The 14,635-nt window shown below is 43.2% G+C and overlaps 1 protein-coding gene across 2 annotated transcripts in view; it reads right to left on the bottom strand.

The window, feature by feature from the left end:
• Positions 1 to 249: 249 nt before the first annotated feature.
• The window catches only part of SMYD2 (SET and MYND domain containing 2), a 30,617-nt gene continuing 16,231 nt past the window's right edge, over positions 250 to 14,635 (bottom strand). For both annotated transcript variants that reach the window (XM_054819878.1, XM_054819877.1), the window contains 7 exons: positions 11,441 to 11,508; positions 9,569 to 9,671; positions 7,101 to 7,211; positions 5,233 to 5,353; positions 4,265 to 4,439; positions 2,753 to 2,861; positions 250 to 663 (listed from right to left, as the gene is read on the bottom strand). In XM_054819878.1, the coding sequence (XP_054675853.1) occupies positions 583 to 663; positions 2,753 to 2,861; positions 4,265 to 4,439; positions 5,233 to 5,353; positions 7,101 to 7,211; positions 9,569 to 9,671; positions 11,441 to 11,508 (768 nt within the window). In that variant the 3' untranslated portion in view covers positions 250 to 582. The remainder of the gene's footprint in view (positions 664 to 2,752; positions 2,862 to 4,264; positions 4,440 to 5,232; positions 5,354 to 7,100; positions 7,212 to 9,568; positions 9,672 to 11,440; positions 11,509 to 14,635) is intronic.

Genomic DNA, 14,635 nt, shown 5'->3' with positions numbered 1-14,635 from the left:
GCGTCCAAGGGATGAATCTCTGCAGATGACCTGGCTGGGGGAACGTTGGTGGCTTTCCTCCACAGACTGCATCACCCCTGTTTCCCCTTACCTTCAGGTAAGCCACTGCAAACAACAATGATTTGTGACAAGAGGAACAGGATACTAACGCAAACAAAAAAACCCACGTGGCTTTTGCTGATTAATTTGTCAGATTAAATGAAATTACTTAGGCAAAAGTAGATGTCATAAAACTACTGCGCTCATGTAAGTGTACAAGTAGAATCAAGAGAGGTCAAGACCACTTTATTTACTTTACACAAATAAGATAAACATTAAAATCCATGAAGAAAAAAATGGCCATTTTTGCACATGAGCTGTCAAAAGGCATAACCTTTAAGAAACCATGGATGCTTCCTTAAAAAAAAAGGCAATTGTAGCTGTGTGGAAGGTAGGAACATTTTGCAAGGCCTAAGTGTGTTTGTCATTCCAATTATAGGACAGAACTGTGTTCATACTCTACCGCTTATCAAAGCACTCCTGAAGGTTTCCATAACAAGGCTTTTTAAATAAAGGTTTGAAGGATTGCATAGATTCAAAGGCTCAGTGGTCCTCTAATTCCTTTTTGATCTCTGAAATGTATGGATGATCTTTCCCGTGTGCTACTTCCATGATAGCAATTGCCTATGAAAAGAAAAAAATATTCACACAATTGATTCACATATAACACCAGGCTATAAATACTCTCTTTAGAGGTTTGAAACAGTCTGACACCTCTAGCTACTTTTTGTCCCCTTGTAGTCATAAACCCAGTAGGAAATAAAATGAAATTCAAAACTAAGTAATAAAGGTTTTACATTCAGAGAATACATCTTTCATCTTAAAGGATCCCAAAGCACCTTTCAAAAATGATATTCCTGACAAAACTACTTTGAATGCAACCAGCTCCAGGACAGAAAACTGCACCTGGGGTGGGTAATATTCTGGCAGAGGACTTAACCAGTATCAGATGGAGCTCTGTTCCTACCAATTTATCCTTCAGCTGTCAGACTGAGGCACAGGCCTACTGCAGAAGTTACCTTAAAGCATTTCAGACTCGATTCTGTAAACCCTCCACCAGTTCCAGGGGCAACCACTGCTTTACGAAGGAAGCAATTGCTTAGGCAACCACCGAGGCAAAAGCGAGATCCTGTCAGCTTCGGCCAGACACTGCTGTGCCCGACTGCCTGCCGTTTCACCTACGGCCTGCGCTGGTCCCAAAGGTGAATGTTTCAGGCAGCCAAACCCACTGACTTGTGCTTTCCTGCCACTATCCACACTGTGCTGCAGAGTGGGTGTAGAGGCAAGATTTCCGCTTGAGAAAAGGACAGCAGTGGCCCCAAACAGATACAATCAAAGGCAGCAGTAGGTAGGACTGAAAGAAGCAAGTTCAGAGTAAGCCTATTTAAAGACCACAGTGCTAAGATAAAGCAAGGAATTGCAGCATCCTAGCCCTCAGAGCATTTAGTCATTTTCTCCTCGGGGAAACTTCTATGGAGTTATGCTCTTCTATTTGTTAAGTCAGTACAACAAGAGGCTTTGGTTCCACCTCGGCAGCAGTGAGAAATGACTCATTCCCCCTCCTGCCCAAGAGAAGAGAGGAGGGCCTTCTGCACCAGCCACTTGCAACCTGACAGAGAACAATGGCTTTGTTTTTCCACTAAATCCCAAACACCAGGGGCTGGGATAACTTTGGGCAGCTCCTGCAGGCAGTTTTTGGAAGTGAGTCATTAGAAAATGTTTGTGTTAGGAAGCTAACTATGCCAACAAATCTACCTACAGCTCCCAGCCCCCCCCCCCCCAATGCTCCTACTGGCACAAATCCCAGTTTTAGTCAAAGCTTTAACACCACAGCGAAGGAAAACCTACGCTAATTTTAAACTAGGTAACAGCTAGATTTCAGAACATATATTCTTGCAGTATCTTTCATCATGGCTGGATGGCTCTGGTATTGCTGGCTAAAAACTTGCCAGCATCTAAAAATGGAAAAAAAAAAAAAAAAAAAAAAAACCACCCACGTGACATTCCACACCAAGTCATTATATGCTACAGTAGTCACTGATGCTTAAGAAACTAAAATAAACTTCTGTCCAACAACAATAGGGGAAGAAAGTCAAGAAAGATGGTACAGACTAATAAACATAAAAGAATAAAAACCTATAGAATAAGGAACAGACTTAGAAAAAGGGGTGAACAAAAATGTAAACCCAAATGCCGTATTTGCCAATTTCAGCGTTACCAGATGCATTGAATTCCCTTCAGCTATTTAAAAACCAATTGGTTCCAGAACAAATAACCACCAAAAGCATGCCTAGTTTAACTTGGCCATAGAAATCGGAGACTTCAATGAAACACTATGTGCCTTTTGTAAGAGCCAAGCATTTTTTCTGTCCTTACCTAGCAAGTAAGTGAGGAGAAGCTAGAGTTCTGCTTCATTACACTAGCACAGCTCTAGCTCACTGAAGAACATACAGCAAATGTTTAAGCATAATGCTCACTGCAGCTGCTGCAGTAGAAGTCACTGTGAAAAGGCAAGACCCCCTTGTATGCGAGAACAGACCTATACTGCATCTTTGGAAAAATCAGAACTGAGCCAAAAAAATCCAGTAACCAAATACATGAACACATGGTGCATTTCCTACCAAGCCAGGCTTACTGACAGAGAAGCACGTAGTGTTTCAATGATCCCATGCTGCAACTGGTATTATTAATGAAGAAACCAGGAAATAAATACCTTCTTCAGGGCATTAACTCCAGCCGTCCTGTTCTCCAGTGCCATGTAGAGTCTCCCTAATTTCAGCCACATGGAGGCAACGTTCAGCGAGTAGGAGGGATAATGTTTACTGTGACAGAGAAAGGAATTCAGCTTTATCAAACCTGGCAGTTTCATAGCATTTTCCCAGCACCCCCCCAGCCCCCTCTCAAGGGGCAGGAAGCTGCCTCTCGTTGCCCCTGCCCATTCACTGCTCATCCCCTCTGCCATGACTGCCAAGAGTCAGTGCCAATTGTGTCTGGGATGGGGACGCCTGTCAATTGGGAATTGAACTGAAACCACCATATGCCTCTGAACAGCTGTCAGATGGCAATGACTTTCTGCCACTAGTTTTAATCTAGCCAGCTACAGACACTGCATTGTTACGAGTTTTTGGAGCCACCCTATGCCCACAGAAGTAACTCTGCCTTTTCCACAATAGTTGGTCTTTGACGGAAAGTGAGGGGCCCTCGGCAGCACGTACAGCACCCGTGCCATTCTGTACTCGCACATACTGAGCGAGCAGAGTCCGGTTCAGCAGAGCTGACCTGGAATGCCAGGCTCAGAGCCAGAGGAGCTGGGCAAGTCCCAGGGAAGATAAATAGTACTGAGCCCCCGGGGGGGGGGATGTTGGCTCCTTTTTTGTATTGCTGCTCTCTGCCAAGTGATCTGTGACTTTACGTTGGCATCTGCTCCAAAGGGAGAGCTTTACTTACGCTCCCCCCAGCTGGCAAGAAAGTCACGTCTCAAGATGAGAATCTGCTTGGGAAATTCATGGCAGGATCAGAAACAGTGTGTAACTGGCTGGCTCTAATGAACGAGATCACTACTGTAAAAACACAGAAAAATTTATCGGAGAGAGCATTCATTTTTTCCGGCAGAGGCTGCATGCTGCCTTGCCCTGCGCGGGGCTCCAGCCTGCACATTCTCCCCAGCTCCAGGGCAGTGGAGACCAGGGAGGGACGTCAGGGCACCCATAGCCCAGAGCGCAGGAGCTGAGCTCGGCTCCAGCTCCCTCTGCTGCTCAGCCCCAGCCTGGGACAGGGCTCTGCTCGCCCGCAACCACCACCACCGTGCTGCTGCAGAGAGGACTGGGAGAGGGCAGCAACAGCGGGCTTTGTTCCGTTACCTTACACAAAATATTGACTGCAGATGCAATTTGAAGCTCTGCTTTAGTAAAGTATTAGGGTACTGTAACAACAGTATTTATCCAGCTAAGCAGAACTAGCACAGTAGCCAAGGTGGTACAAAATTATTTTGAGAACTCAAAGCAAGGATTTCAGAGTCACCTTCTGCCATGTATTGCAGACTACATTTCGACAGTAACAAAATCTGTCCCAGCATTTAAACATTCCTTTTTGAGTAGTGATGTCATGGGTAGCATGTTTATACAATATGTACTGAGAGAAGTGATCTCTGCCCAAACTTGTCTTAATTATTCAGATTACTGAATTAGAGCACTATAAAAAAATTAAAAAATAGTCTCATATTTACCTGTACGGTCTGATAATTTTTTGCCCATAACGCAGTGCACCTTCCCAGTCCTGCACGTAGAGACAGACACCCATGGCCTGGTACATCATATGTAACATATAAACATTACTGTCTTCAAACACTGCACCCATCTTGTCCAGGCTGAGCTCACAGATCTCCAGTAATTCACTAGGAGGTATGAAAAAGTCAAGGAACCAAATACATAGATGGCCTCTCATTAGAGAACTACCTGGTAATGCCAAAGAAGAATTGACTTAAACTTGTTCAGAATGGCTCTGAGAAGTCCTCTTTTCTCTCAAACAGCATCAAAGCATCTACGCTACAACCCCAGAGCTACTCTGAGAGGTAGTCTATACTCAGAGATATTCTGCTTGTGAGATTATTCCCCCTCCTACTGGGATATTCTACAAAACTAGCTTTCAGAAGCAGTTTTCGTGAATCACCACCACACTAGCTATGTGTCAGAAGAAGGGGGAGTGAAATTCCCCACGTGGTGGGTACTGAATCAGGCATGAGATAGCTTGGTCTGCTTCTGGCCCAACAAATCTTGCGGTTTCGTCTGCATTGCACCGCTGTTACAACAGGTAGGCTTGTAACCATCAGCAATAGCTGCAGCCTCACGCACAGCCTCTCAAAACCAGACAGTAGTACAGCAGACGAACACAAGCACACGCCTATGCTCACTCTAGTCTCTGGCGTGTTGCGTGGAGGCAGCCGTATGCTGCACTGTTAGAAACTGAGAACCGCACAGGAAGGAACAAACGCGAGGTCTCACAATCCCACATCACCTGCAGTGTTAAACTGCCCCTTGTCTCCAGGGACAACTCTTCAGACACAAAGAGGACAGAGGTAAGTTTAACTTCTAAGGGTCACAGTATTTCTCCTGCAGGTACTTCCGAAGCAATCCAGCAGGTAAGATTCTTAGGTCACACACCAAGCAAGTAGAGTCAAGGTGAGACAAAGGATATATTTGTAGTGTTTGGCTCGCCTGAATTCCTCAATCACGTTCCTGGCGTATTTGATCATGTCCCGTACTGTCTCTGCTGATGGAGGATCACTCAGCTTGCGGATTTCCAGTTTCTCTTTGTCCTGAAGGAAACACAATGGACATTATAAATGCAGGTTCCAAGCCCTACAAATAAAGGTGCACCTGCTACACAAAATTACTCTAAGAGACAGATGGGAACTTAAGCTCTTCAAAGGGTGTAAAAACAAAGGTAGAATGTGCACCTGCAAGTTTTCTCTAAAGCCTTGGCCAGGAATCCTAGAATCCTCTGCGCCTTGCAGTTCACCTGCCATTCTTTACTTCCAGGAAGTCCCTTTCTTTTGAAAGATCCAAGAGCTTTTCAATTTTGTGATGAAAGCAGTTTTACATAGGAAATTTCACTGCTTCCAAGAGATTAGGGATTAAAACAGGTTTAGTTTTAAGGCTAAAAAAGCCCAAATACCAAGTGATAGCTCAGCAGAAAACAAGATGATATTAAATAGAGAAAAGGATCCTTCATATCTACAGACAAAACCACATTTCTCCATATTTTGCTATTTCTGCTGGACAGCTCCACTTACTCTGTCTAACCTACTACTTCATGAAGAGTCAGCTGCAATCTGGAGACAATCTTTTACTGTTTAAGCCTCATATTGTTGCTAGATTTCTTTTTCCTTTCTTATGTAATCTGCCAGCTGAGAGGGCTATAGGGAACTCCTTCCAGAGCTGAAGGAGGCTGAATGACAGTTGATTCCAAGAGTAGCATGTTACTGGAAATCACAGATGAAATCCTGGCTTCAGTAAACTCAGTGGCAAAATTGTCAAGGTAAATGTGGGAAAAAACATTACGGTATGAACAGAATGGCCTCAATCAAGAATATTCAGTACTATCTGGAGAAAAAGTTACAAAAGATGACACCATTTAGAGAAAGATGGTGGTTGTTTGGTCAGTTTTGAAAGCAGCTCTTAAAAGGACACCTTTGTGAAAATGGGAGGGAAAATGATCTGGAACTTCAGGATCAGATTAAGCCACGCAGACTGATCTTGGCTGGAACGGCAGATAAGCCACACAAAGCTCAATTCTCCTAGGACCTCCAGTGACAGAGGTCCAAATGGTTGCACAGGTACAGTTGTTTCAGTATCTGTTGGGTTTGGGTATCTTTTTTCTCCCCCATAAGTGCTTTTCTTCAAAATAACTAACACCTTGTTTTATGGAACACTGTCTGGATGTCTGCCTTTGTCCTTTGAAGGGCACCAGGTGATGTCTAATGAACATAAACACGGCCTGCACATCACAAGGGGCTGCGACCAGGACCACCCAGTCTGTGAGAAGACCGGTATGATGCCATTGCAGGCGTCTCCAAACCATCCAGCAAGGTCATATGACATCACCTAGAATTGACTGAGATGTCCCAACTGGGAACTGCAGCAGGACTCTATCCCAGAACAGGAACCACTGCCCCAAGCCAGATTCGCTCGCTAGATTCACTCACTGGGAGCTGGTAGAAAACATGCAGTTGCGGGGAAAAAAAAAACCAAAGAAAAACGAGTTCTGAGCTAAATTCTTTTGACCAGGTAGCATAGACACAGGATAATTACCTACTTTTCACAAACTTTTCATCTTTTCTTTGTAGCTCAACTTTAAATAGGCCTGTACCAGGAAATTTCCTGATGTGTCACAATTAGTGGAAAGAACAAGCATCAGAAAGTCTTCTAGACAGAAAAACGAAATCACCCCCTTCCCTATTATCCTACTTTCCAAACTCTAATTAAAACAGATAGAATATTACATCTAAGGACCTGGGTAGGTGCCTTCACAGTCAGAAGCATATTTCACACTAATTTTATTACCTTTTCTTTCGTAATGCACTCCCTGCAATCACAATCAAAGAAATACGAGTCTCTTAACCGGTCATTTCTGTCTTCTGTGGGATACAACAAGTCAATATAGCTGGTAAAAACCTACATGGTAAAAACACAGCAGTCAGTGAAAAGCAGTGCAACTATCCAAATTTATCACTACTAGTTCTGGTATATGTAGTATGACGAGTACATATTCATGCAATTTGTGAATCCCTGCAGCCACATCACCTGCCTGTTCCCTCACATTCCAAGCCTCTCGGCAGCATCAGGAGTTGCCATTTGTGAATGCAATCTGACAGAGAAGTGTTTCCTTTCCTATTCGTTATGGAATTTCCCTCAAATATTACCCTGGCTTAAACCCAGGACAGCAAGATTCAGGTGTGGATAAGGAAACTATCACAGCATAAATCTCAGGCTCCTGTCAGACTACAAAGAGATGCCTACTTTTCAGAAGTAAAATAATGATTTCAGGTATCCAGCCTAGGATAAATTACAGTGGCCTGGTTTTTTGGAGGCTGGAATCTCAAATTTTTCTTTCTGAAAACCTACAAAAATTGGGGCAACAGCAGTCACTAGCAGCTTTAGAAACTTAGAACAAGACCTTTAGATCTCTGAAAAGAAGAGAGGCCTGGTGCTCCAGTTCTAGGAGAATGAATATCAGATTTACTTCAGCAGCAATATTTTAAAGCAAAGAAAATCTGCTTCTGAACAGTTTAAAGGCCCTTCACATACACTATTCTTAAGTTTGTCTCTACTTCAATGGTCTTCAGAAAAGAACCCCCGCAACTAGCTTTAATGCTCTGTTTTTAAAATGAGATCTCCCCCAAGAAACATGTCATATGCACAGCGCAGTTGATCATTTTGCAGACCAAGGAACAGCTTTAGTTCCATTCCCTCATAGTTATTTCAAATGTTTTGCTCAGTCTTTATGCTGAAGGTTTCTTTCTTCTTTAAAGTGTACATGTAATTATTTCATACAGTACATATTCTCCTTCTTACTCTGTGTGATCTTACACTTTCCCTCACACTCCTCTCCTCCCTTCCCTATTTTCAAAGCATGCAAAATGCAGCAGCTCCATTTACAGCAAAAACTTTAAAAATGTTGTGATGCAATGGCTACATTGAACCTGAAGATGGAGACACAGGCCGCAAGACCACACAGAGCCCAAGCAAACCCACGAGCTCACATTTATAAAATTCTTAAGTGTCAGAAAAGCAAATGCACAAAAGCCATGAGGTCCTGGAGAACTGATGCAGCTTCTAAGACGAAAATCAATCAAAAAAAGATGCCAAGCAAGGTAAATACTCCACATCTCTACCTCTCACAGTAAGCCCTCCCCAAAAATGCTGAAAATGTCCGGGATTCCACAGTAAAATTCCGAAACCAAGATCAGTCCTTGTCCATTACCACCATGCATTTGCAGTGACTGCCAACATCACAGACAAATCATTGTTAGTAAATGGCATAAAAAGAAGTTGCTCACCTGAGTCATTCACCCTCGGCTCCAGCAACTACACTCGCTTTGTTCACAATGGTGAACAGCTACAATCCACAAAAATAACCTCTCTCCCCTTCTTCAAAACTGGTATCACATACTTCAGAAAGCGGCAGGAGTTACTAAAATCAAATCTGAACTTATTTTGATCAGCATTAACCTTGCCCACTAAATTAACAAATAAGCCACTGAAACTCTATGCAAACTCCATCCCCAGAGAGAATGTTCCATATCTTCATCCCCTTCAGATATTTGAACATCCTCCTCAACTCTGCTTAACATCTTTTTTTCTCAAGTAAAAAGCAGCTCTGCCCCTGAAGACTCCCTGCCAAGTTCATTATTTGGTTGAGAAAGTTTCAAGGTAAACCCAGAGCCTTAATGAAATTCACAGAATTCTATCCATCACCATTCAGCTTCACTCCACCTAAAAACACACTCTTGTTCTTCTGCGACTTCCCAGCAAATGCCACTGAGGTGATATGACTGAGTCCCATGTTTTGCGGATACTCTGTCCAAACAGAAGTCAGAGGACTTATCTGTACCCGTTTACCTTGTTTATTCTGGCTTCAATTTCAATACATTACTATTATACTGGGAACTATTACAGCAGTAATAATTTGCTTTGATCTTGTAATTTCAAAGCACCAGCCAAACATCAGTAAACTCAGCCTCATTTTACAGCTGGGTAAACTGAGACAGAGGCTGGCAGATACACAGTGACTGCTGCAGGTGCCTTCCCGTGTTTTAGCACAAAATAGGATACTATCTCTAAGAATCACTTCAGTCCTCTAAAGCCACCCCAACTTTTCCAGAGTAACATCTTACAGTTCTCTGAGAAACAAGATATCCTTGCTCCCTATTATTAAATTGTCATCGAATTGGAATGAAGCCTGAAAAGCAGGATGAATCCTACTTTTAGGATGCATGCGTACAGAATACATTCAAACACGGTGCGTTTACCTCTTCTCCAGGCTCAATCTCTTTAACAGCTCTGACTTCGGCCAACGTCCCCTTGTAAGTTACAATCACATTTGGGCAACAGCTATGGTTCATCAATGCAACACTGTAAAAGTAGAAAAGTAAACCTTTTCCCTCACCACCCCCAAAAGCAACAGGCAAAAAGTTAAGCGCCACTTCACAAAAAAAAAAAAAAAAGTCTGAAAGACTGAATCAGTCTCTCTCTGCAAGCTGTTCTTATTCTGAGGCTTAACACAAAGGTAACCTTGGCAAAATCTGTTGTACTGTTATTTATTCTAATGATACGGAGAATGGCTGTGCTAATGAATCATTACAATTTTTAAATCCTATTATCGCAGGACTAGGCAAGTTATTATTCTCCCATTCTTACAGCGCTACAGGACAGCTGACAGGGGTGTTCATATAGCTTAACTATCAACATCCTATTTAGGTACGTATGATAGACAATTTTCCTCAGAGGAGAAAAAGTCATCTAACCTAAAGGAAACAAGCAAATACAGGAAAGCAAAAGTCATTTGCTGCATTGCAACTTAAGATAGGCGTTAAAATTTTAGCTGGCTTCTGTGCAAACATAAACCGAATCCGTGTTTGAAGTGGGAGGGAAGTGATCTCTGCCTGTTACACAAGCACACAACTTATGCAAAAAGTTGGACCGCTAGCAAAAAGCACTCCCCCTTACTACCAAGCTTGGAGAAAGTGCAATTTGCTGCTTATATGAGGTAAATATTGTATAATTTTAATTCTTTCTCTTCCAATCTACCAAAATAATAATAGTCTCTTCAGTCCTTTTAGCTCACAGGCATAACTGTTAAGTAGGAAAGATCTGGCTCTTACATGCTGAGCACTTACAGACAAGGGATGGCATTGGACGTGTTTCCAGAACATCCTGGTTTAATACTCTCCTCTCCCCACCATGCCTCTGATCCTAGGCATTTCAAGGCCTTAATTTCCAATCTGTAGATCAGGGCTATGGACTTCAAACAGACCCGCCTGAAGAAGGAGAATCTGTGAAGCAAGTACTATCTACTACTGTCTGTATGCAGCACTTAGGAAAATCAGGTCCTGCTTTAATTCGGCATCTGTGAGTTTCAGATTACTTTGACATAGATAAACTGCTAGTAATCTATGCCTCACAAGGAAGTCAGCCTTAGCAGACAGTGATAATACTTTCAGTACGGGGTTTGCAAAGAACAGGGGCACAACATTAAGTGGGAAGGACAGACTTAAATGGAAGAAATGTTCCTCAGCCTTAAAGAGAGCTGTGCTCCCCCGTTCACAAACTGCAGTTAGCACTTAACATCTGCAGTTTATTTGTAAAGCTAAGCAGCTTGTACATATTTTTCCACTGTCATAGCAACATAAAGCATTGCAGTTTTTAAAACATCTGAGGAGGCTGAAAGAAGGTATGAAAGGGATTTACTGTTTGCCAAGGAACAAAGGTAGAAGGGATGTTGTTCAGAGAACACCAGGTGAAGGATTAAACTCAGCCAAAACAGAGAGTTGTGAATAGAGCAAGTCACCTGCAATTCTTTTCATTTTGCTTTGATCGCTACGTGATGTCCCTGTCCAGAACCTGCTAGCCAAATAAGTAATTGTTTCCTACCAACCTGCATACAGTTCACAATCTAAGCTTCCAAATTACAAGTACAGTTTTACCAAAATTACCAGATGTAAAAAAACCCGAAAACTGCAGCAAATCATTGACCACATTTTATTAGCAAAAGATATTTAAAAGAAGACAAATTAAGTGTTTAATTAAATTTCTTTCAGTAGAGATCTACTCCCATACCTGTGCAAGAACCTTTGTTTTTAAACAAGTTAATTTTATTTTTAAAAATATTAAAATCAACCTACTCAGGAAATATGGCTGATCCCAGATGAGAGAGTTCTTCATCCTCAATTGTGAAGCCATTGCAGTTAACCTAAGGAAAAACACAAAGAGACTAGATCGGCTTCCGGTCAGCTAAGTACTCCACACTCGCACCTCACATTCTCATACTGCAAAGTCAATTGCAGTAATTTGCTTACAATTTTCTTTCCACCTCACCAGTACTCACAAGGAGCTACATGACATCTCAAAAAGCGAAGTGAGGACAAAGTCCCTATCCAAAGGAACGTGCGGGACACTAAAGAACTGACAGTCCAATACTCGAGCCTGCTCAGTACACAACATTTAGGGGATTGCTCCTTGGAAGGCCAACCACGAGAGGTAGGGCTTGAAAAGAGCGCTATAAAGTGTCAGACGAAGCAAGACCATTGCAAGCACGAAATGAAGACTGACACTGACAGGGCAAAGAGACTTCATTTAGCCATGACAAGTAAAGGGCCGAAGCAGAACTACACACACAAGGAGCCATGTAGGGATAAACAGCAGCAAACTCAGCCGGGCTGGGGCAGTACAGCGCTTTAAGGCAGCATGTGTTACAGAGACTTGCCACAATGACATCTGTCATCAAGGGCAGCGCACATCAGCTACAGCTAAGGCACATATGAAGAACAACAAAGGCAGTGAGAAAGACTTGAACCTAATAAAGACATAGAATAGGAGGGGACAGAAAAAGGACAGCGTATGAAAGGAAGTGTATTCCTAATTTAAACAGACACAGGATCAAAAGAGCTTGCTCACAAATGTTTCTTATAGAATAGATTCAAGCAGGTTTTAAAACCTTCTCCCTCTTTTATTCTCACTAAACTCAAGGGAATCTTACAGGAGTTTCAGCTTTGTTTCATGTGGTTTGTGTGACTTTAAGTGACCAAAATGCACCTTAATCAAGTACTTTATTCCACTTTCACTGCAAGTCACGTACATGCCAACACAAAGAGAACTCTCTCCATATTCATCGACATCTCCCTACATCATCAAATTGTTCACAGAAGCGCCAGAAAAGCACTAAAACAACTACTGTCACATGGCCAAGTCCAGCTGAAGCTCCAATGGGCACAGGAGCAGTCTATCAAGTACAGTGTAAGTATTTGTTTTGGAAGGGTAAGAGCTGACAACAAACGCGACCAACAATGATACGCCCCACAAGCTGGAACGCAGCTCAGATTGGATTTTAGAAATACACAAATACTTCCCAAAGCCACTCCTCAGGTATGAACTGTTCATGATGAGTTCACAATTAAGGAAAGTGTCCTGTTTCTCTGATTCACTCACCAGTATCTTTGCTTGATCTTTATCCTGCTATTTTTAGCAAGGTACCGTCCAAAGGCTCCCTGTCTCTCAAGATGAGCATGCTACTGCACTAGCCAATATATGAACATACCTGAACCAAAACCAAAATGTAATTGCTGAATACAAAAACAATAGAAGGGAAGATTATATCAACAGCAAGAACATAAGGCTACAAAGGCTGACATGAAGAACAGCTTGATGATTCTGAATCACAGGGAAATATTTAAAAATATGTAGTGAGTTATCATCAACTCCCCTCCACTAAGCCAGGGACAACTCACTTCTCCAATGCATCACACCAGAAATGACACAAGAGGAAGAATTAGAAGGGATGAGATACCACTGTTTTCACCAGATAAATGCATGACTAAAAAAGGCAAGGTGGAGGGAGTAAAGAGACAACAGTGAAGAAAAACAGAGCTCGAGATCGTTCCCAATGGTGGAGAAGAGAATGCACAGAGGGAGGCACGAAATTATGCAAGGTCTTCAAGGAAAGGAAGAGGTGTTGGAACTTGAGACAAGAGAGCAATTCTTTGAAGATTATGACAAGGTGAGACTGAGGAGGAAGAGCACTAGCCTCGAGAGCTATGTTCCACATGGACAAAAGTGAGTGGCATGATACCAACAGCTGAGGAAGAGAGCAGTGAATGGCAAGGATGCTTTGGACAAAAATCTTTGCTCCACTCAAAAGGACAAATTACACCTTAGCTGTGTTGAATCATAGAATCATAGAATGGTTTGGGTTGGAAGGGACCTCAAAGATCATCTAGTTCCAACCCCCCTGCTGCAGGCAGGGACACCCTCCACTAGACCACGTTGCCCAAAGCCCCATCCAACCTGGTCTTAAACACTTCCAGGGAGGGGGCATCCACAACCTCTCTAGGCAACCTGTTCCAGTGCCTCACCACCCTCATAGTGAAGAATTTCTTTCTAACATCTAACCTAAATTGACCCTCCTTCAGCTTAAACCCATTACCCCTTGTCCTGTCACTACACTCCCTGATAAACAGTCCCTCACCATCTTTCCTGTAGGCCCCCTTCAGGTACTGGTAAACCGCAATTAGATCTCCCCGGAGCCGCCTTTTCTCCAGGCTGAACAACCCCAGCTCTCTCAGCCTGTCCTCATAGGAGAGGTGCTCCAGCCCTCCCATCAGCTTCATGGCCCTCCTCTGGACTCGCTCCAACAGCTCCACGTCTCTCCTGTACTGGGGCCCCCAGAGCTGGACGCAGTACTGCAGGTGGGGTCTCACCAGAGCAGAGTAGAGGGGCAGGATCACCTCCCTTGACCTGCTGGTCACACCTCTCGATGCAGCCCAGGACACGGTTGGCTTTCTGGGCTGCAAGCGCACGCTGCCGGCTCATGTTGAGCTTCTCATCAATCAATACCCCCAAGTCCTTCTCCTCGGGGCTGCTTTCAATCCAGTCCTCGCCCAGCCTATAGTCGTGCTTGGGATTGTGCCGACCCACATGCAGGACCTTGCACTTGGCCTTGTTGAACTTGTTGAGTAAGAAACAACATCAGACAAAGCCCACAAAAAGCAGTGAGCAAGGAGTCAGAGGTATCCAAGTCCCAAATGCCTGCCCTGAGCCACAGCGAGGAAAAACGCCAAATGGAGGACCAAATTAGACATCATGAGGCCAGAGATATCCATACTATTACTTTTAGATCAAGTTAACTAATTATTAGAAAGTATGTTTGTACATATCAAGTACAGACATGCCTCCCCTTCTTCTAGAAAGGTTTATGCTGGGGCTAAAACCTCAAAAGGTTGTGTCCTATAAAACACTTCCGAGGAGCATCCAGATGACCTTTGGAGATTTTAGTTCAAAAAGTTGCAATGTCCACAGTGGCAGATAGTTGCCTAATGATCAGG

This window comes from Grus americana, chromosome 3 (assembly GCF_028858705.1).
Source record: "Grus americana isolate bGruAme1 chromosome 3, bGruAme1.mat, whole genome shotgun sequence".
NCBI lineage: Eukaryota > Metazoa > Chordata > Aves > Gruiformes > Gruidae > Grus > Grus americana.
Note: the sequence above shows the minus strand (reverse complement) of the source record. Positions and strands in the feature narration are given on the sequence as shown.